At 36.4% G+C, this 22274-nt stretch overlaps 1 protein-coding gene across 1 annotated transcript; it reads right to left on the minus strand.

Annotated features, from left to right (window-relative positions):
- Nucleotides 1-6: 6 nt before the first annotated feature.
- Nucleotides 7-20214, minus strand: LOC127966225 (phosphatidylinositol transfer protein beta isoform). Its single transcript, XM_052567070.1, has 11 exons — nt 20131-20214; nt 17651-17681; nt 13648-13793; nt 13305-13396; nt 12818-12825; nt 11332-11406; nt 11155-11238; nt 8389-8466; nt 8181-8291; nt 7679-7801; nt 7-2186 (listed from the first exon to the last, which is right to left on the minus strand). The coding sequence occupies exons 1-11, from the start codon at nt 20148-20150 to the stop codon at nt 2136-2138; spliced, it is 819 nt and encodes a 272-aa protein (XP_052423030.1). The 5' UTR covers nt 20151-20214; the 3' UTR covers nt 7-2135.
- Nucleotides 20215-22274: the final 2060 nt, after the last annotated feature.

Raw genomic sequence — 22274 nt, forward strand, 5'->3', positions numbered from 1 at the left:
AGTAGATTCTCCAAGTGCGCAGTTATGCTTTTATTAAAATAGGATTCATTCAATGTATCTGAAACCCTTGCCCAAAGGTAAACCACACGATCCGTGAGACTCGAGACAGTATGTCAGAACAGATGTCAGTGCACTGGTTGCTCATTATGATCTAGAAAACATGAAAAAAAAAAAAAACGCATCTAAACCTGACTTCCTCCCATCCGGATCTGAGAAGAGGAACACAGGTACGTGACAACGTCGCCTTGATTGCTGCTGAGGCCGAACCCGGCGGCTTGCATGAAATGTGTGAACATTCGGGGACCTTGAAATGAGAGGGACGTGAACACACCAAAACCGAGAAGAAACGTGCTGTACGCCACATTCAGGCTTGAAAATGATCACAAATGTGCAATTCTAACTAGACAATCACAGTGCGGACATCAGGCTCTGGTCTGCAAGCAACTGTGCAAACTCCAACCATCAGCTGTCCATGAAAGCCCACCTATAAAAACTAATGCACGATCAAATCCTCTCGACCGGCACAGAGAACCATACACGTCAAAAACCGGTTACTTATAAACGAGAAGATAAAACAGCCTTGCACAAACAGCAGACTCTTTTTGCAAGGCTGGATGATCTGAGCTGGTGCAGGAAGGCCAGAGACGAGGAGCACAGGAAGTAGAATTATTCCACCTGCACATCCCGATACTCTGACCTGGTACGATATAGAAACTATACAAATATCAAGCTCTTTAAAATGTGTTTATAAAGCTGTCCTCTTTACCCTAAGCGTCTGCTGAGGCATCTACACACTCCTTCAGGCGCAGAACTCAGCGTTCCTGCACGTTCTGATCCATCATTTTACAGATAATGCAATATTCACTATATAAATATATCAATTTATGCTTTATGATTTCATTAAAGAAAAGCTTTGGGGACAGCATGTCGATTGTAGAAAATTTCAGGTTGTCCGTTTTTGTTAGGGCTGGTCAAGATAAAGATTCAAGTGCACAGTAAAACCATGAGACTTGTGCACTGGAATCTCTTACTGCCAGTGCCACCGAATTTAAATCTGTTGTCATGAGAACGCCAGTAACATTTGCATAATATGCGCAAGGATTCCAGAAAGGAGTCACTGTTCGCCTGTCAGTAAGCAGAGGTGTTATACCTCAGAAATGGCTATTTAGATTTATGACTTCATAGATTAAACAAGAATCATCACACTTCTGCTTTTAAACGTCGACATGGTTTGCATGCATTGCAGCTTTAATAGTGAAATGACGATTTAAAAAAAAAAATTGTTATAATTTGCTAAGGGAAACTGCTTTATGTATGCACACTTGTAATGAACTGAGACTTTTCCGCGCCTGGAAATCACAATTTTTCCCTGATATCTCCAGGATTTTCCAAGACCGTGGGAACCCTGAGAGCGTTACAGGTAGATTAGCAATATAAAAGCACTTTGCCTGTCCTAAGACGACTCTAAAAATAAGAAAAAGCAGCAGCAATGGCGATTTGCTCTGGTAGTTACTCTGGATTTTGGTGAGGAGAACCTGAAGAGTCCTGAGGGGTTACGTCACACGAACATGAAGACCCTCTCAAAAACATGCCTGAGCTCATGCAAAAGCCACTCGCGGCGAAGGTTTTGCGAGGTGGACATGTGTTCTTGCACAAATGTGCATTCCGTGCAGTAGCATCACAAATTTTTCCTTAGGAAGGCAGGGCTACGCTGATACGAAATGACAGTCTACTAATTAAAACGTGATTAGGATTTTAAAGGAACCAAAAGAAGTGCTTCATCTGGGGGAAAGACTAAACACAGACAAGAAAAAAATAAAGATCTGAACCATTACAAACAGATAAAATTAGACAAAAACACAAAGAATTGGTCCAATGCCTGCCAGAATTAAGTCGTTTTGTTTCTGAAATGGAATAACACAACCATACAGCAATAATCTGATGTTTCGCAGGATCAACCTGCATGATCTAAATGCAGGTCCAGTCTGTCGGCAGGTGTGTGAGTACAGTACTACTGATCACTGTGTCATTCTGCGGTCTGCTGGTGGAGGACGGCGCAGCTACTGGCCGGTTTGGATGGATGTGGAGATGTCTTTCATCAAGTGTCATCGTGGTTGGATTCTTGAAGTTTAGCCTCATTGTTCGTGAGCAGCACTGGTGCCTCGAACCTGACCAGTTTTACGAAGCTATGAGAACAGAAGAGAAAAACACTGACCGTTAAAAAACATCCAACGCATGTTTGAACCCAGCTGAACCTTTCCACATTTTTGTCCTAACCAGGTACGAAACGACAAAGTGACCTATTGTGTGACGATCTCTATAATGCTAGTGCAAGCTTTGGTGCATTTCGTTGGCTGCTTGGTTTCAACTGGTTGCATATAACATCATATATTCTTAAGAAAATGCATGGTGTTTGTCTACAGTGGTGTTCATGTTTACTAAAGTAAACTATTCAAAATCATTTGTGCTATTTGAAACATTGCTGAAATGGAATAAAATCCAAATGTTAGATTAAAAACTTGTTGGTAACACTGTACAATAAGGACTTTTTTAACTTGTTAACTTATCTGTAATATATAGAGAGCTTTTATTATTTTGTTAAAGTTAATAAATGTAATTCATTGTTTAGGTTTGTTCACAGCGCATTAACTAATCCTAACAGATACAATTTTTGATTAAAAGATTTTAAACGTGTGTGTTTAACATTAAAAATGAATACAAATTACAAAAGCATAATGACAATTACTAAAACTTTACAATTAAATAAAACCTAAAAATATAATTAATTTCAAATAATAATACAACAGTATAATACTAAAATAACACTGGGTTACTAAGGGCATTACATTTTTAGCACATTTCTAAGTCAAAAGAGTTCAAGTCTCTAGATATTATGTCAGATTTATTACACCCATTTCTCATCTGCAAAATGAAAATTATAATTCTGATCAATTAGAAACAAGATGCAAGGTGATTTGAGGAATCACAAACAATGAGGTGCGATTTACATATTAAAGTTTAATACTTATGGGTTGTTTGATTCAATAACACCAAGATTAGTTATTAGCCACTGATTAGTTGTGATCGGCTGGATTTTGTCGCTTCATCGTGCCTGGTTAGGACCCCGTGTGAACTGAAGGTTTTTTCACACTCACACGTGTACAAACGCACACTCAAATCAAAGAGAGCAGAAACACATGCGCCGAGTACAAACACACTCTGGAAAAATCAACAAACACAAGAAGCGGTGATTAGAAACCAAGAACAAAATGCAGAGAAGCAGCAATGGGGCGATGAGGAGAAATGAGAAATGAAGAAGAAGAAAAAAAAAAGATTGGGCAGAAACGCTTGGAAAGAGTCTCATCTCTTCCAGATCGTTTTACGGCAGCGAGCCAAACGCAGAGGGAGGGAGAATAACACAAATATGAAGCGGCTGTGCTCCGTTCTGACTCTTAACAGACGCTGAATTTCTCTCGAGAAGAAGAAAGCCTATAAAATCTACTTCATAACTGCCTTACAGACGCTGCAAGATCAACACAAGATTCGAGCAGACGAAAACCACATGACCATTACGAAAATAAAGGAATATTTCACCAACAAATTCAAGTTTTGTCATTCTTTGTTGTTCCAAACCTGCATGAGTTTCTTTCTTCTGAGAAAGGTTCAGCACGATCGTCTGAAAGTATATAACGGCTGTCAAACTCACAAAAACTCTAATGGTAGTCCATACAACTCTTGCACTAAATTACAAGACAGAAAGTCAAATGATACCTTCAATGTGATGAAAAAAATTCCTACATGCAAAAAAGAAGAGAGAAAAAAAGTTTTTTTTTTTTTTTTGAGGGAATCAAACTAACTTTAAGAAAGTTTTAAAGTTTTTTTTTTTTTAACCACAAAAAGAAAATGTATTTTGACATTTTCTTAATGAAACATAACCAAGTTCCACAACTGCAATGCAAATTTAAAAATAAACATATTTAATTTTTATGGAATCAAACTACATTTAATAACGTTTTAGGAAAATTTTATAAAGTTTTTGATTTACTAAAAAACGAATAATTATTATTTCGTTCACACAAAGCTATCTTATGATTTCAGACGACTTAAAATACAGCACTTAAGTAGTATAAAGTACAATTTTTATGATGTTTTTCACAGCTTGATAGCCTGTGGCCACTGTATGCTTTAATTGTAGAGAAAACAAGTGTGGAGATTCTTCAAAAACATCTCCATGGAAGAAAGTCAGTCATACGGGTTTGGAACAACATGATGGCATTTTATGTTTGTATGCACTAACCCTTCAGGACGAGAATACTGGAAAAAAAAAACGATGCTCCTGTAAACATCGCAACCTGCCTCCATTTAGAGGGAAGATCAAGAACTCGACAGAAGAACGCTGCGTCTGGAAGCTACAGGCATTGGCCGCCACACTTGCTTTAAACATCAAGAACTCTTTTACCTTTCAACTGGAGTCTAAAACCATTAGAACTTGCAGATGAGGCTTTTTCAAGGAGCTGCAAACACCTGCTTTCAATTTGTGCCGTTGAGGCACTATTTTCCTCTGGCCTGAGCGAACGCTATTGGGCGGTTCAGCCAAGAGTTTGTCTGAAATGACTAACACTTTAACTCGGGTTACATTCGTCCACCCGTCAGCTGAGAGGAGAACACCAGAAGAAAAGTTAGTTGTGGTTAGCTGAAGTGATGGGTTAGTGGGTGGCGACGGCTGAAAAGAACGTGAGAAAGAATGTGCGACGGAGCGGCCGCCTTTCCTCCCCTCCACTTACAGAGTCTCTCCACCTGCCTTGTGATACTAAAAGGATTCGGCTAATCTTCGGCTGCAGTCGTGCCTCGTACAGACCCCTTTTGACGCATCTAGAAACAAAACATGCCGTTAGGTGCAATCTTACCACTTGCTGATGTCCAGCTGGAAGAACAATGTTACGGAACATCAAAATAGCCAATAACACAACATGAAAAGCATATTTCAGTGAATAGAAATAGCCAAGTTATTTTTATAGGAATCAAACTTGGCAAGGCAAGTTTATTTATATAGCACACAATGGTAATACAAAGTTGTTTACATGAAAAGGAATTAAAATAATTGTACAATGACCACAACAGATGCATAAGAAATAAAATTATTATTATTTTTTTTTGTAAAAATGAATAAAAATGAAAAAAGTAAAAATTTATATTTAGTGCTGTCAAACGATGAATCGCATCCAAAATAAGTTTTCATTTAGATTATATATATATATGTGTGTGTGTGTGTGTGTGTGTGTGTACTGTGTAGATTCACTATAGTATATATTTTGAAAATATTTATATGTATATTTATATTCATATTATTTATATTATATATAAATATTTAAAATATTTTTTTCTTAAATGTGTACATGCAGGTGTGTTTATATATAAACAAATACACACAGTACACACGTATATTATGTAAACAAACTTATTTTGGGTGTGATTGATAGCGATTGTTTGATTCAATTTAAATGAATTATTGTATTTCGTAAAATTTTATATTTATCAGACTTAACTTAAAAAATAATAATCAACGAATTTAATTTATTTATATTTTATATATTACTTAAATATATCAAAAAAAAATTAATTAGATTATTTATTCTCATTACAAGCTATTGATTAAAAAGAGGCTCTTTATTTTAGGGAGAAATATGATGCATTTATATCTCCTTTTGTTAGAGTCATGCATTTAACAGCTGAATGTAAGCAAAGAGGCAACGGATGGGTTAAAGTTGACATAATCCTCACTGGAAACATATTCACCATTTCCATAAAAGAGGTTTTAAAAAAAATATATACTCTGGAAGGTTTCTGTAAAGCACGGCAAAGCCAAAGTAAACCTAATTCGTCAAATATTAGTCCAAATACATACTTTCTGCTTGGCAACTGTATAGTAGTGGTGTTAAGAAACTGTTTGTTTAATATAAAGTTTTACTACATATACTGCTTTTTTATCATTAATGCCAGCCTTTACAACTGGAGGCAATTACAGATGAACTGGTTAGGGGAAAGATATAACTTATAACGTGACTATTGGGTTGATGGGTAAGGAATCATTTTATTGGTCTTGGCCAACCGTTGCTTAAGAATAAAACTAATAAGCGACTACGCCTTGGGGATTTGGATGAGAATGTACTGATCGATATTTCCCAGGCAGTGAGGAGTTTGCGGTTTTCCTTGGCTGCATGCTGAAAGCGATCACAGAGCATGTCAGAGTTTGGAGAGACTGCGTGCCGTTGGGTCGTCATATTTACTGGGTAGAGGAAAGAGTCTGGGCCAAATACTATACACTTGAGCTGGGACGTGTTCAACAAAAACACACAACTGAAAATAGAGAGTATGAGCTTGCTGCCAACGGTGACCAGCGGGGAACAAACCCAATATAGCTCATACCCCTTCAATAGTGTCCAGAAGCCGGATTACATTCAGAGACTACTATTTTACGTCTAGAGTCAAATAATGACCCCTGGTGCTAATATCACAGGTACTAACGTTTTATTCCGCTTATAAACACCCGTATTACGCTGTAAAATCTGTCCAGATGTGCACTGTAGGCTGATGATGTAGACTGAAAATGTGAATTATGAATACAGTGCTTCTCAATAGCACACTGACCGACCCGCTGCTATTTTATATTTTAACTGCAGACTAAATTTAATGACAAGAGACTAAATAAGACTAAAGCTTTCTTCATGATTTCTTTCCCAAAACTTTGCTCACAAAAGTTGCACACAATAGCAATTGCATTCAACTAGTATTCTTAATTTCAAATGGAAATGAATCAACTATTTTAGCGTCAATCATTCGGACAACTCACTTGTTATCTTTATATAGAATAGACTTAATCCAGGGTTATTAGAGTTATCTAAACTAAAACCATTAAAAAAAAACAAAAAAATCTCTCTTTAAAATAAAATGAACGTTAACTGAATTAAAAAAACAATTATATTTTATTTCAGCTATTTACCTAAGCAACATCTCATTTTCTTTTAGTTTACCTTGAAGTAATATTTTTTTAATTATTAAAAAAAATAATTCAAATGACAATTTTTTTAAAAAATGAATAAAAATTACTAGCAAAATTACTACAATTTTAATAAAAATTTAAGTGAAAAAGAAATGATAAAAATTAAATATTTCCAAAACCTATAATAGTACATCAGTGATACTAAAACAACACTGCCAGGAACTACAATTTAAATCAAAAATTGAATTAAAATGAGTGTGAATGATTTGGACAACTTGTTTGCTGAATCAGTAGGAATGACAATGACATTTGCTCAATAAACCTTATTCAACTATTTGTGGTGAGTCATTTTCAAAATGAGCTGTAATTTTATTTGAAAGTAATTTTAAACTAGTTTGAGAGGTTTGTGACATTTAAATCAGCCTAATTATTATTTTTTTTTTAAATGATAGAAATTCCATATTCTGATACTAAAAGGCACAGAAATGAACCCTTTGACCATTAAAAACCATTCACGAATGGACCAAAAAAAAAAAAAAAACATCCAGTGGAAAGAGCAGCATTTCATGCTCTGGACTGCTGGGAATAAGGAGGTCTGCCAAGGATGGGTGGGAACAAATGCAATTGAGAAAAATATACATACTTCAGACCATAATTATGTGCAAATGTCATTCTCACCTCTTCCAGCTCTCGCTGCGTCTCCTCCTCCATCCGGCGGATGTCCTCCATGGTGAGCTCCACCCAGCTGTCAATCCAACAGAAGAGCTGACGGTGAAAGTTGGTGAAGATTCTCTTCTCTTGCTGCAAAGGCAGATAAAAAACAGTCTCTTACTGCAAAGCATTGTGAAATGGGGGAAAAAAATCTCTCAAATCTTATTGGAATTTTAGAGGCATTACATGAGGTTTAATGCCAATGACACAGAAAGTGTTTTATATCACTAGCATTAAATCTGTCACAATGCGCCTTGAAATTGTACATCTAATGTAGTGTAGGGTTATATGCACAAGTTGTTTAGACCATGGAATTTTTTTTTGTCATTTTTGGAGCATGAAGGCATCACATGGGCATTAAAAGTGGTACTTTGGACTAGTATAAATCTCTTTATGTGTACTGTATGGTTAAAAAACATGAGGGAGAATAAAATATAAAGTTCTTGCTTGCATGTGAATCGTGGCTTACCTTGTGGATGAAGTTTTCTATTTTGGTTTGCAGGCCCCACCACTTGAACTTGACGGTGACTAGTTTGTACGCACACATACGAGGGGCGTCCGGCTTAGCCAAGAGCTCTTTCTGTTCATGGAGGAATCACACATGGGCTTTAAATGGAACGGAATTCATAAGGAACAAAAATCTTTGATAAATTAACTATTTTAATAAAGCCACTCACCTTCCAGTCCGGTCCCAAAGGTCCACGGCCTGTTTTTTCTGAATGAAAGATTGCTGGGTCCTCTGCCAGTTTATAATCCTGAGAGAACAACAACATATGTTTTCTTTATGGTTAATATTTCTCCACATACCTCAACAAGACGCACGCTTGTTTCACACATACTCCGTCTGCAGTGTGTATGCAGTCCGTGTGCGTTACGTATGTGGTGCAGAAGCAGCACAGACTCATACTCATTGTGTTTTCACACAGGACGCGTTTGCAGTCCGATACTCTGTACGTGAACGATCAGTGCACTGCTGCAGACGCACCGCTCCTGGAATGCACTTACCAAATGCAACCGTGTGATCGCTGGAATCTGTTAACATGGATGCGTAAAAAAAAATACGAAACGCATACACACTGCAGACGGAGTATGTGTGAAACAGGCGTAAGGTTGTTTGCACCTTGTGCAATGTGGAATTAGTTTACAGCTTTCTCAAGCAGTTTGTGATACATTTTGGAAACAGGAGATGAGCCCATTTTCTAATGCACCACCCGGCTTGAGAACCCCCTTCTCAAAGACTTAACCTTACATTTAGTCATTATTTTATTTTGGTAGCACACATTCTGAATGTCTAGATTAGATTAATTCCAAGATTATCCCCCAAGAGTCGCAAGACTTCTTGTGTAGTTAGTAGTTAGTTTTGTGTGTGTGTGTGTGTGTGTGTGTGTGTTTGTGTGTGAGAGAGAGAAGAGAAATACATGAATAAATAAAATAAAGTGCTAAATGATTCTTTAAGAGAGTCAAGATTTATCTTGAGATTAAAATAGGTAAAGTCTGGGGTGAGACTGTTTTTAATGTAAATTTCATAAACTATTAATCATAATGATCACTCAGAGAGTTGCTTGATTTGTCAGTAGCTGCTTTCTGAAAAAAATAAGTTGCTAAAGGCTGAAAAGGTAACAATACGTTATCTTGAAAAAAACACCTTCCCACCACCTCCAGTTTAGCAATTCCCATCATTTCCTTCTTTCACACTAGTGCGCTACCTTTTAATCTCTCAAACCCCGGCACTGAGTACCGTGAACATATGGGAATAAGGATTAACCTGAACCAAGACTGATCCACTTAACTAATTAAAGATATGAAGCATAAAAGTGCAGTCACTTCAGCGCCCCTCTACAGTGAGCGGGTCAGCGGGAGATGAAGAGGAGCAGATAACACACCACGACGCTGGACTCCAGTCAAACGGACACAGCTGTATTTATGCACTCGGCACAGAGCCAGAAAGAGGTCACATGGAAACACATTTGGATTTATTCAAAGCAGCTGATGTTCGATGCAGTGTGCGTGTCTGCTTGTACATGACACCGGCAGATAGTTTGTTTGATCTTGAGGCTTGAGTTTAGCACAGTGTCTACAGCTTCAAACAGACCAGATTGTGCAGTAAACTCTGCCGCTTCCAGCAGCTTGAGGTCTCCCAGCAGTAGAGAAAGATAAGAAGAAGCCTTCTTGGTAAACTATTGAACCTCGAGTAATGCAGGTTAGAAGGGCAATGGTCCACACGCTCTAATGTCATGTCACCCTAATCCAGTCTTGCGTAACACACCGGCTAAAGGCTGAATAACAAGTCACACTAGCCAGCCTAAATAGCATGCGGGATAAGGATTAGCACGTCCCAAATCATGGCACACTGGAAACGGTTGACTAAAAGTGCCATTTCTGGTGGATTTTTTATGTTTAGGCTTACATTGACTCTAAATTTGTGTGCTACATGAGGAGAAATTTGAGTGTTAGTATGAACCTAATCAATAAAGTAATTAATTTTGATGCACTAATATTTACATGCAAACAAACAGCATGCAACAAAGGGGTTTGTTGTATTAAGACAATTTTATGACAGAGTAATGTGATAAGTAGGGCTGTGATGTCTTGCTACAAAGTGCATGCACTACTGTTTAAAAGTTTGGGGTCAGCAAGTTTCTTCTGCTCACCAAGACTGCATTTGTTTGATTTCAAAAATTAGTGAAAACAGTAAAATTGTGAATATTATAACTATTTAAAATAACAGTTTTCTATTTGAATTGAATTGTAAAATGTAATTTATTCCTGTGATGTAAAGCTCAGATTTTAGCATCATTCCTCCAGTCTTCAGTATCACATGATCTTCAGAAATCATTTTAATATTCTGATTTGCTGCTCAAGAAACATTTCTGATTAGTGTCAATGTAGAAAACAGTTGTGCTTCATTATATTTTGTTATATTTTCATATATATTTTGTAACATCATAAATGTCTTTACTGATACTTCAATTTAATGCATACTTAATTTCTTTCAAAAACAAAACAAAAAGCCTTTTTGTGCTGGGAATATTACATAAAACAATATTAAACTTAGTGGATAAATCAGATTTTTCCAGTTTGAGATTATCTGCATCAGCCGATAAGCATTCATGCATGAGCGATTAACAAAAGCACAATGGTTGAACACTAAATGAGCCTCAAACAGTTCCAAAGGTCTCATTTAAAGCATGGTTTTATCCAAAAAGGACTCGCAAATGAGAAACATCACACCAAAACCTCTAATGCAAAAACAGCTTCATGCATTTGCAGCAGAGGGCGGGGTTATGTAAATTAGTTAGATATCAACAGTCCATTTTTGAGTGCCAGCTGACCACAGGATGACCAGCAGGGATAGACTATAAGTGGGTATTGCTACTTAAAGGCACAAAAAATGTGTGCAAATGAGATCAGAACATTTGTAGACTGATGTAAAGTGAACTCACTCCAGGTTCAACCTGAGACCGATCGGCTATATCGATATGCACGACTTCCACCGTCTTCCATGTGGTGGGATCCAGATCATGTACCTGTAATTGGGCACAAACAAACACAAAAAACATATCAGCCTGAGATTACAGATGCATTCGAAACATTTAAAAAATAAGGAAGGTCTCACTCACATTCTCTAAAGAGCCCGTGTCAGGTTTGTGCCATGTTTCAATTTTAATCATGAAGTCATCTTTCATGTATTCATTCTGAGGAGAAGACACAGTGATGTTTACATTCATGAAATGTGGTTTTAGCACAAAAAGCAGCATGAGCTTGTTTTAAACTGTGGTTTAACAGCACATGCAATGCAAATATGGTTCTAAAAAGGTAATCTGAGGTCCAACAGGTTTAGAGTGCTCCAAACCGCATGTTTTTAAACTGGCTTTAATGCTGGAGGGAACGAGCTCCTAGAAAACAGGAAGTAAATAGGCTGTACTCCAAGTTCTAGGGAAACTGGCCGAGCTGAACTAAAATAAACACACGCACAGTGGTCCCAAAACATATTCAGACACTTGAAGGAATAATTCAGCCAAAAATGAAAACTTGCTAAAAATGTCCTCACCTTCAGACCATCCGAGATATAGATGGGTTTGTTTTTTTCATGGGAAAGGATTTGGAGAAATTTGGTATTACATAACTTGCTTAACAACTTATAATCTTAAGTGAATGGGTGGCGTCTGAATGACAGTCCAATATCAAAACAATAATCCACACCACTCCAGTCCATCAGTTAACATCTTGGGAACCAAAAAGTGGTTTGTTTGTAAGAAACTCATCCATTATTACAGTGTTTTAATTTGAAACATCACTTCTGACCAAAAAATTAGTCCATAATCCACAATAAAACCTCCTCCAGTGATAAAGTCCATCTTCTGTTCTCTTCTCATATCAAAATCCACACACATATTTGGTTAGAGCTGTTTTAGACTTGTTTTCACTTATAAACAGTGTTTGATCTGTGCAGATTTCTCTCCTAATTCAGACGAGAAAACTTGTTATTTGAAGAAACTAATATTATGGATAGAAGATGAAAAATGTCATAATGATGGATTTGTTTCTAACAAAGATGCAGCTTAATTTTCAAAAGACATTAACTGATGGATTGGAGTGCTGTGGATTATTCTGATGTTTTTATCAGCTGTTTGGAAACTCATTCTGACGGCACCCATTCGCTGCAGAGCACCCATTGCTGAGATGCAATGCTGAATTTCTCCAACTCTGTTCTACTGAAGAAACAAACTCATCTACATCTTGAATGGCCTGAGGGTGAGTACATCTTCAAGAAATGTTCTTTAATGTCTGGACTATTCCGATGATAACATAATTATTTACCAAACACAGCACATGTGCACGAAGCAAACAAAGTTTTGACAAAAACAATTACAAGAAACTATAAAGACATGCAGATACAGACACTTAATCTGATGCAATGACATTCACACATTTATAAGCATGTCTGAATAGTTTTTAAGGTCACTGTGTCATTTCACACGCTTAGAATCAATTAAATGTGACTCGATCACAAACAACTTTAACAAACTGCAGGCACTTCATAGTAAATGATCATGCATTAAAGTTTAGTGTACAGTCATAATGACTGCTAGTGTTTGTACTTACAGTCACAACTGAGGAGAATGGAGCGGGGCATGCAAAAATAAAAGAAGAAAAATAATCAGGTGACACAAATAAACCATTCATATTTACACGGTCAAAACAGACCAAAACATACAAGGAGTACCGAAACATACTCTTGAGTACATGAATGCAAACCGTTACAGCCACGAAATATTTCAGAGGTCAGTTCATATGCACTGGCTTCTGGGGTCTCAGTCATTTAACAAACTTAATATTGGCTGCAAACAACAGGGTTGACCTAGGCGTGCTTTGGTTGAGCATTCATGTCTGCGTTTGCATACTTGCCGAGCATGTTTCCAGCCTAATTCTTTACCAAACGACACATGTGGGAACTTCATGAAACAATCAAAAAACATTGTGTACGCATGACGTCTGTGCCAATATGTAATTCATTACATATTGTCGTATGCAATAAAAACATGATAGTGACGGATTATGTGGTGAAACGGATGAAAAGGTTTCCACTCACTCGTGCGGCAGTATGGATAAGCATTCCAGGCCTTTTCGTGGAAAACTAACGCCCCCTCTGGTGCGATCATCTTCACAAAGCCTGGCACTTTACTGGATGAATGCAAAACACGAGAGTAATGAAGCAAAGCCGGAGTAATTATTTACAGCTTCGCGTTAAGTTGAGTGGTTTGTCATCTGATAATGTGCTGCAAAACACTTGAGACGTGTCACATCTGACAATACTAAACTGTAGCTGGTGTTAGTATCAAGAAGTCTGCAATTACAGAAAATTACTAGCTTGACAAACTATTAAAGTTTGGTGAACTCATCTTGGCGTACAGAATGAAACGACTCATTTTTACCTCTTTAAGTGGTAGATTTTGTGTGTGTATTGTCCCTTCTCGCCTTCCTTCTCATAGGGTTCATTCTTGAGCACTTCAATGCCTTCTCCTCCACCCGTCTCGTTTTTACTGGCCTCAGCCACCGAGAAAAGCTGCCCGACTTGATACTGCAAAGCCAGAGAGAAAAACGTGAGGTTTTATAGATCAGATGGTAAGAGTTGATATAACCACACTTAAAACTCAAAACTAAATTTCAAAAGCTGACTATTGACCTTTCTATGAACCTCCTGAAATAAAAAACGGTTTAGTTTAGTCCAGGTCTATTATAGTTAACTAAAACCAAAACCATAAAAAAAAAATTTGTTCCTTACAGTGTTATTTTATTATCATTGAGATTCTAAAAAAAAATTGATAGTTTTCTTTAATATTTCTTTAATAAACTTTAAAGTTTTAGTAATTTTGTTACGTGTTTGTCATTTCTAGTAGCTTCTGTGTTTTCTATACTTAAATCATTTTTATTACACCTTAGTACAAGTCAAACTAAATTAAAATAAGAAATCTTGACAACTAGCTGATACAATTTGTATTATATTTAATTACATGAATATTTATATAAACATACATTTTATTTAAAGTTGGTTTATATATATATATATATACACACACACACACACACATTTATACACGTATATAGCTGCCAAGGTAAAACTTTTATTTAGATGTACTTAAACTTAAAATACTAAAATGAAAAAAAAACAACACACAAAATAATATGGCTAGAAAAATAAAAGTGTATATATATTATATATATATATATATATATATATATATATATATATATATATTAGGGGTGTAACGATACGCGTATTCGTATTGAACCGTTCGGTACGACGCTTTCGGTTCGGTACGCGGTACGCATTATGTATACCGAACGGTTCGTTGGAGTAATTAATATATTTGAAAAAAAAAAAAAAAAAGAGAGAGATAGAAATATAATGATATGCGTTCAACAAGGTAGCCCAATAACCCAAACAACGTAACAGGCAACGCCCCTGACACTCCCGAAGAAGAAAAAAACACCATCTTATATGTTTATGTTAGGCTACTCAGCAGGCGCTCGCTCACTCAGTACGCGCTGAAGGCTCGTTGCAAAATAGCCAATGCGTTTAACAGACTAGAAATGAGAAGATCCTCCAATAACCAACAGGTCTGGTGTTTGGGTGCACTTTGGATTCCCTTTAAGCTATAATGGTGATGGCAAGAGAGTGGTGGATAAAAAAACAACGGTATGTCGCATCTGCAACATGACAGGGTACACCAGCGGGAATACAAAAAAAAAAAAAAAAAAAAAAACACCAGCGGGCATATCTGGGATATATGCGTCAGTACTATCTGGGAAAAGACGAAAAAAAGGAGAAACATGCACGCAGCAAACTATCCCTGCAGCATTTAGACACTATAGCTTACAGGGAATCCAACCCAAACACCAGACCTGTTGGTTATTTTAGGATCTTATATTTCTGGTCTGTTAAAGGCATTCGACATTTTGCAACGAGCCTTCAGCGCGTGCTGAGTGAGCGAGCGCCTTAGGGGCCGTTCACATATCGCTCCTAAAAACGCGTGGAAAACGCTAAGCACGTCTTTCTCCTCCTTTCCAAAGCGCTCGGGCAGAAGCGCTCATGAGGCGTCTGTCTTTGCTAAGCAACAATGACGTGCTCTCTCCATGAGACGCGGAAATTTCAGCGAAGGATAAATGGATTTGCAGCTCTAAAAATCGCTTGCAGTAGCTCTGCTACTGAATTTATTTCAAAATTGCAATCCATATACAACTATGATCAGCTGTTCCTTCATCTTGGCTGAGCTCTCAACCTTGTTACGGGAAAGGATGAAGCTGATTGGTTGGTTCTTGTCACATGACCCGCGGTGCGCTTGCGGCATTCTGAAAAGTTGAGATGTTTTTACATTTTGCTGTATCTAAAACATATCGAACCGAACCGAACCGTGACATCAGTGTATCGTATCGAACCGAACCGTGAATTTTGTGAACCGTTACACCCCTAATATATATATATATATATATATATATATATATATATATATATATATATATATATATATATATAAAAAACTCAGAAAATTCAGAATATGAATAAAAACTATAATAGTTTGTACAAATACTCTGATACAAAAATAATTTTGTTTTTGTCTGTGTCTTTGAGGTCATCTTTATGCTAGTGCTCCTAAAAATACCTCTTGGAAAACAGATTATGATCGTAAAGGTTTTTATTTATTTTATCATATCTCTTAAAATTAGTACTTTTGGATCTCACAGTCATATGCATGAATACACAAACCCTACAGACTTCATATAGGAAACACACTCAGATCAGCGGCAGTGGAATTAAACAGCTCTCATATAATTAAAATACGTCCCTTCCAGCAGTTCCAGATATGAGACAAAGCTTTTCATTGTGTGACTGATTGATGCCTTGAAGGGAGACCATAGTAAAACCACTTTTACGAAGCCAAACAGGGAACTGATGTAGATATATGCATGAATAGTTAAGCTAGGCTTTGGACAAGGGTTATTATAGGTAACTAAAACCATTAAAAAAATGTTGTTTAACTTGATGTACTAAAACTAATGCTGAAATAAAAGCTATATAGAAGGGTTCTTGCAGTTGTCCGAAATTAAAGCAGACACTAAAATTAAAACCATTAAAATGTCTCTTGAAATAAAATTAAAAATTGAAATTAACTGAAAAAAAAAACACTTAAATATTTATATTGAAATAATTTTTGTAAATAATCATTTCTGCTAATTGCAAAGGCAACGTATTAAATTTTTTATTAAACTTAATGTACTAAAATAAATAAAACTGAGATACAAAATAAAGTTAATAGATTTGTAGGCTCTGTAGATTTGTATCATAGCATCTGAAGAATGTTTTAATTTTTTAAAAGAATTATCTTCTGCTCAGCAAGTCTGCATTTATTTGTACATTAAACATTAACATGCCGGATTCAAGATGAGGGTCTCAAAAAAATAAAAAAGATTATACTAACTTATTTATTTTAAGTTAAATCGGGCTTTGCTGGTATAATGTATGCTAGAACATTAAAAAAAAATCAGTGTTAAGTAAATATTTTTTTAATTGTTTTGTAATTGTTTTTATTTTTATTAGAAAAGCTAAATAATATTTAATTTATGCAATAGTGAAAAAAATTAGCAAAATGCATGGGGGGAAAAAATGCAAAAAGCGTGTCCAATATTTGGCCTTCGGCCCAGTGTTTCATTTTGTTCAGCTTCGGACAAGAATTTTCATTTTGGTCCATCCCTAATCTTAATGATACTAAAATAACACTTGTTGCAATGCAAAAGCGATGCATACAACTATGATGTCATAACATGCATGCACTGTAGGCAGCCCACTAAGTTTTGGAACAGAGCCCTAGAGTGTTTTTTTCCAAAAGAGGATCCTTGTATCACATATGACGGGATCTGCAACTCAGATCACTTTAAAACAGTCTGCTTGACAGCTGTCAGGCAGCAAGGGACTTCACAAAAGTAGTCTGATTGTAAGTGGCATGCTACGAATCAACAGCATCCTAAATACAAAATATCAAACAATGTCAATCAACCAAGCCTCAAGTTTGGTTCTCTCAGAACAGCATGAGACTCAAATGCTCCCCGAGGGCGAGCGTGTTCTACATGCATGACATGCTTTATCTTGTCCTTGTTGCTCTGATCAAATACTCGACGTGCAAGACGAGTTCAAACCGCTGGGTTTTATACAAGTGTTGTGATGCTGAATTCTAGAAAAATGTTTCAGATGGAGCGGTCCGACTCTACTGATGCTGCCAATGGAACTAATAACCCATCAGCAAAATTAAACCAGAGGAAATGAGGGTATTTGGTGGTTTTCAAGGTCAAGGTGATGCTGTGGATATACAGTCCAATTTTAACTTATCAGAACTTGGAGGGTGGAGGTGTAAAAAAAAAATTAAAATAAAAAGTGCTCACCTCTTCCACCGAGCACGGCAAGACCACACGACTGAAAGAAAAGATAAAACAAGAACAATTATTTACAAAATGAAATAAATTATAATAATAAAAATTAGAGAAAACACTAATTTTACACACACATAAAAATGCATTTAAAAAATAACACATTAGCCTATATTAATAAGACACTATTTTTGTGGCTGTTTTTTTTTTGTGCAATGCAAAAAAAAAAATACAATATATTACTGAAACAAATTTCTCGTTTGCTCTCAATAAATTGTATTATTATAAACACTAATGTATTACTTAAATTTATTTATAAAATATACATTTTTACATTTAAATCTATTAATAAAATAAATTTATTTATTAATATTATAAAATATACATATATAAACACAGATTTAAACAATAATTTATAAAATTGTTCAATTATACTATATTATATTATATTATATTATATTATATTATATAAAACCCCAGAAAATGCTGATGATTTCAAATGATGTAGAATATCAGTTGAATAATCAGCCTGGGTGATTTAGATATCTGTCACTTGTAGTGGACAACCAATATCAATAATTGGTGCTGACCCCAATAGTCAGAAACATAATGCACACACAAAATTTAATTACAGTAACATCTTGTGGGGTATTGAAAGCAGAATTGTAAAAAGACTGTAAAGTAGGGGTGAGAAAGGGGAAATGAGATCAGCACAGGACCCAGTTTAAAAACAAACCTGGTTTCCTGTGAGCCACCAGCTCTTCTACGAGCACGTGCACAAGACACTGCTGCCCGACACACACAAATAATCATCCTGGAACATTTTTTGTTCTATTACTACAAGTAATCATAATTGCTACTGTAAGTTAAGCTATTATACATTTTTACATATAAACAACATTCACTGCTCATCTTGAGAGCTCTTTGGAAGCTTGATTTGACACATGAACATTAAATAAAGCATAAAACATTACAGGTCAATCCCTGCTATATGAGCCAAATTTTGAAAATAATTAACTGATCAATTGACAGACAGGCAAAACACTACAGATTTCATCCATGTAAACAGTCTTCTTAATGGAAAAACTTACATCAGCTTCTATATTACTCATCGTTTCCTCAATACGGAAACTCCCCTGTAAACCTCAAGAGGCTAAAATGCTATCCTGTAACTCAGGGTGACTCAGAAAATCGGCAGTATTGCGACAGACTGAGTTTTTCTAGTACATCTGACCATTTAAGTCTAGCAGAGACAAGCTGGAAACTCTGACAGTGAGTTTTCTGTAATCAAACCCATGCAAACCTGTTGCATTGCTGCTAGGATCGCTCACATTTGCATGATCTTGCAAACCTAAAGGGAGGATGCCCTGATGCTCCAAACCTTCAGAGAAGGTTAAAAGGTGCTGGATTTCATAAAGTGGCACATTGTGACATAATCTTGATCCGATCTCTCAGATTAAAGGCTATACAGCTACTGTTTTCAGGCATGTCATGTCCTGTGCAACAGATGAGAACCTAATTAAAATGTGATAGCTAGATCCCAAGAGAACAGAAAGATAAAACCTGGAAGGAAACAAGAACAGGTTGGAAATGAATGACCGCAGGCCCATATAAACGGGAGTTAACCGTCAAACTGACATTGAGTCCAATTTGGATGCATCAAAGAATGTCTAAACCAGAAAATGCCTAAAAATAACCAAGTCACACGAGTGAATATAATTAGATTAAGTGTTTAACAAACCGGTTGTCAAGCCAGAGGGTAATTGATTATCATCATTAAACACTTTTCAATTATATAGACCAACCTGCTACCATTAACAGGTTTAGATCTTTGGGTCTCTGTGAGTTTATTTAAATGATATACTAAATTAGTATGATATAGTACGTCGGCAATATTTCTAAGGTAACGTTAATTGTTGAGATATAATCTGAAATGTTTTACTCAGACAGACTTTACTCAAAAGTTGCTGACCTGTCAAGCGGTTTCGCTGTCATTAATAATGCCTCACTTACATAAACCGGCAAAATAACAGAAAACCACTAAAAAGCGAGTTTTTTCTACAACGTGACATTGTTTGTGATAATAAATCCGCTAACGTCAAAATCAGACACTTTCTGAGAACATAAACTGGTATGAATCGATAACTATTTCGTTATCTCCAGTCTGAGGGAACTATCAGATTTGGTGGCGTTTAATCTTGACTGCTAATAAGTAACAGCTAATAGCATCGCGTGCTAAGGCACCTCTCGTTGAAAATGAATGGCGAGTGGTTTCGCTTAGCCTAGCATTCTAATGCTACATGCTAGCGCGGCTAAAGCTGGGCCTCATGCGCGAGCCGGTGTCTCGCGCACTTCCCGGGAGCAATTCCATCTCCTCCAGTCCACAGTTCACTCTCCAAAAGAGGTCAAGAACCAGCAGATACACATTTACTATGTGTAATTCGTAAACAAAAAAAATGTTTGGCTAGAAAGATAGAAAAACGACTTGCACTTACTATTCCTTGATGAGCACCATCTTCTTTACACCGGTCACGGCTGCGCGCAGGCCTGCCGACGTCACCACCCACGTGATACCGCCCCATAAAGCCGGGGACGCGCTTTACAAACAACATGTATTCATAAATAATGTACAGCTGCAGAATCATAAACCATTGAGCTTTTGGAAGTGAATGTGGGATTTAATTCATGTAATCGATATATTCCTCACAAAAAGTAACGCACTAATCTATGAGTCTGCTATCAAGTCAAGTCGCAAAACTTCTGATTTGCCACGAAAGTCAAAACCTACCAACTTCATGAGATGCATTTTGGGACGCTTTTAATCACTTAAGGCCTATATCATGGATTTATTTATATTTATGCATTCGCTCCACACTTTTATTCAAAGTTTCAATCATCAAAACAAAAGTTCAATAGTTTTTTTTTTTGTGTCCTGTTTTTTTTTCTGATCAAACTTATAATAACCATCATATATATATATATATATATATATATATATATATATATATATATATATATATATATATATATATATATATATATATGATAGTTATTAAGTTTTTTAAGATAGTTAATTTACCATTATTTACAGAAGACACTGAAATATAATTCAGTATTTCCAGGCATATTTACAGTAGAACAAGAATCATTATATGACATTAAAAATTAACTTTTTTTCAAATTGCAATGTTGACAACGAAACATTATTTCACCCATATTTTGACATTTTATTTTCAGTAAACTATTTGAAATGTTAAAGTAGGCACTTGCATTTAATGTTTTATACAGTATGTGTAAATAAAAAACAGTTTTGTATGTTTATTTTCATGCAGACACCAAAATGGGACATCTCGTATATGACCCATTTTCAGTTCATGCTTTCCCTGGAAACTGAACCCATGCAGGGGCGGATCTACCGGGGTGGCACATGGGTGGCAAAGAAAGGCTTGCCACCCCTGTTGCCATCCCAGTTGGCAGCAACGAATTAAAGGTTATGGCCAATTTGAAAAAATTTAAGAGCGCGAATCTTTCGTGATTCGTGATCCCGCTCCGAACTCCCGAACTGATTCAAATGATTTGCGATCCCCGAACTGACTCAAATGATTCGCGAACCCGCTCCGAACTCCCAAACGGACTCAAATGATTCGCGAACCCGCTACGAACTCCCGAACTGATTCAAATGATTCGCGATCCCCATAACTGACTCAAATGATTCGCGATCCCGCTACGAACTCCCGAACTGATTCAAATGATTCGCGATCCCTATAACTGACTCAAATGATTCGCGAACCCGCTCCGAACTCCCAAACGGACTCAAATGATTCGCGATCCCGCTAACTCCCGAACTGATTCAAATGATTCGCGATCCCTGACTCAAATGATTCGCGAACCCGCTCCGAACTCCCAAACTTACTCAAATGATTAGCGATCCCCATAACTGAATCAAATGATTCGCGATCTCGCTACGAACTCCCGAACTGATTCAAATGATTCGCGATCCCCAAACTTACTCAAATGATTCGCGAACCCACTTTGAACTCCCGAACTGACTGAAATAATTTGCGAACCCACTCCGAACTCCTGAACTGATTCAAATGGTTTGCGATCCTCCAACTGACTCAAATGATTCGCGAAACCGCTTTGAACTCCCGAACTGACTCAAATGATTCGCGAACCCGCTCCGAACTCCCGAACTGATTCAAATGGTTTGCGATTCCCCAACTGACTCAAATGATTCGCCTGACAGAAACAGCAATGTCTTTACAACAACCTGTCAAAATAAAATTTTGGTATAACTTTGAAGAAATTCAAACAGAAATATAGTACTATTGCACAGTAGAGTATGCTATATGTCAAGTATTAGCATAATTGTTATGATATACTTCCTATTAGCTAATAATAATAGTTAATTTAAAAACACAGAAACTCTGGTTACAACCCACCAAAATAAAAGTTTGGTCTAACTCAAAGAAATTATGTAAGAAATTGCTTAGTAAAATATAACATTATTAAAGGAATATCACACAAGTTTTCATAGAAGTTTTATTTTAAGATTTAATTTAAAAGTACATTTTTATATGTGCCTATAATGTTTATTTGTTTATTATTATTGTCAGCTAATAAAACCTATGCTTCAGAG

The sequence above is a fragment of the Carassius gibelio genome, chromosome B10, assembly GCF_023724105.1.
Source record: "Carassius gibelio isolate Cgi1373 ecotype wild population from Czech Republic chromosome B10, carGib1.2-hapl.c, whole genome shotgun sequence".
Lineage (NCBI taxonomy): Eukaryota > Metazoa > Chordata > Actinopteri > Cypriniformes > Cyprinidae > Carassius > Carassius gibelio.

Coding starts and splice junctions, on each gene's coding strand:
- LOC127966225 (XM_052567070.1), bottom strand. CDS start 20,150: ATGGTGCTCATCAAGGAATA. Junction 17,682..20,130: donor ATGGTGCTCATCAAGGAATA/GTAAGTGCAAGT, acceptor CTTTTCTTTCAG/TCGTGTGGTCTTGCCGTGCT. Junction 2,187..7,678: donor CGCAGCGAGAGCTGGAAGAG/GTGAGAATGACA, acceptor CTGTTCTCATAG/CTTCGTAAAACTGGTCAGGT.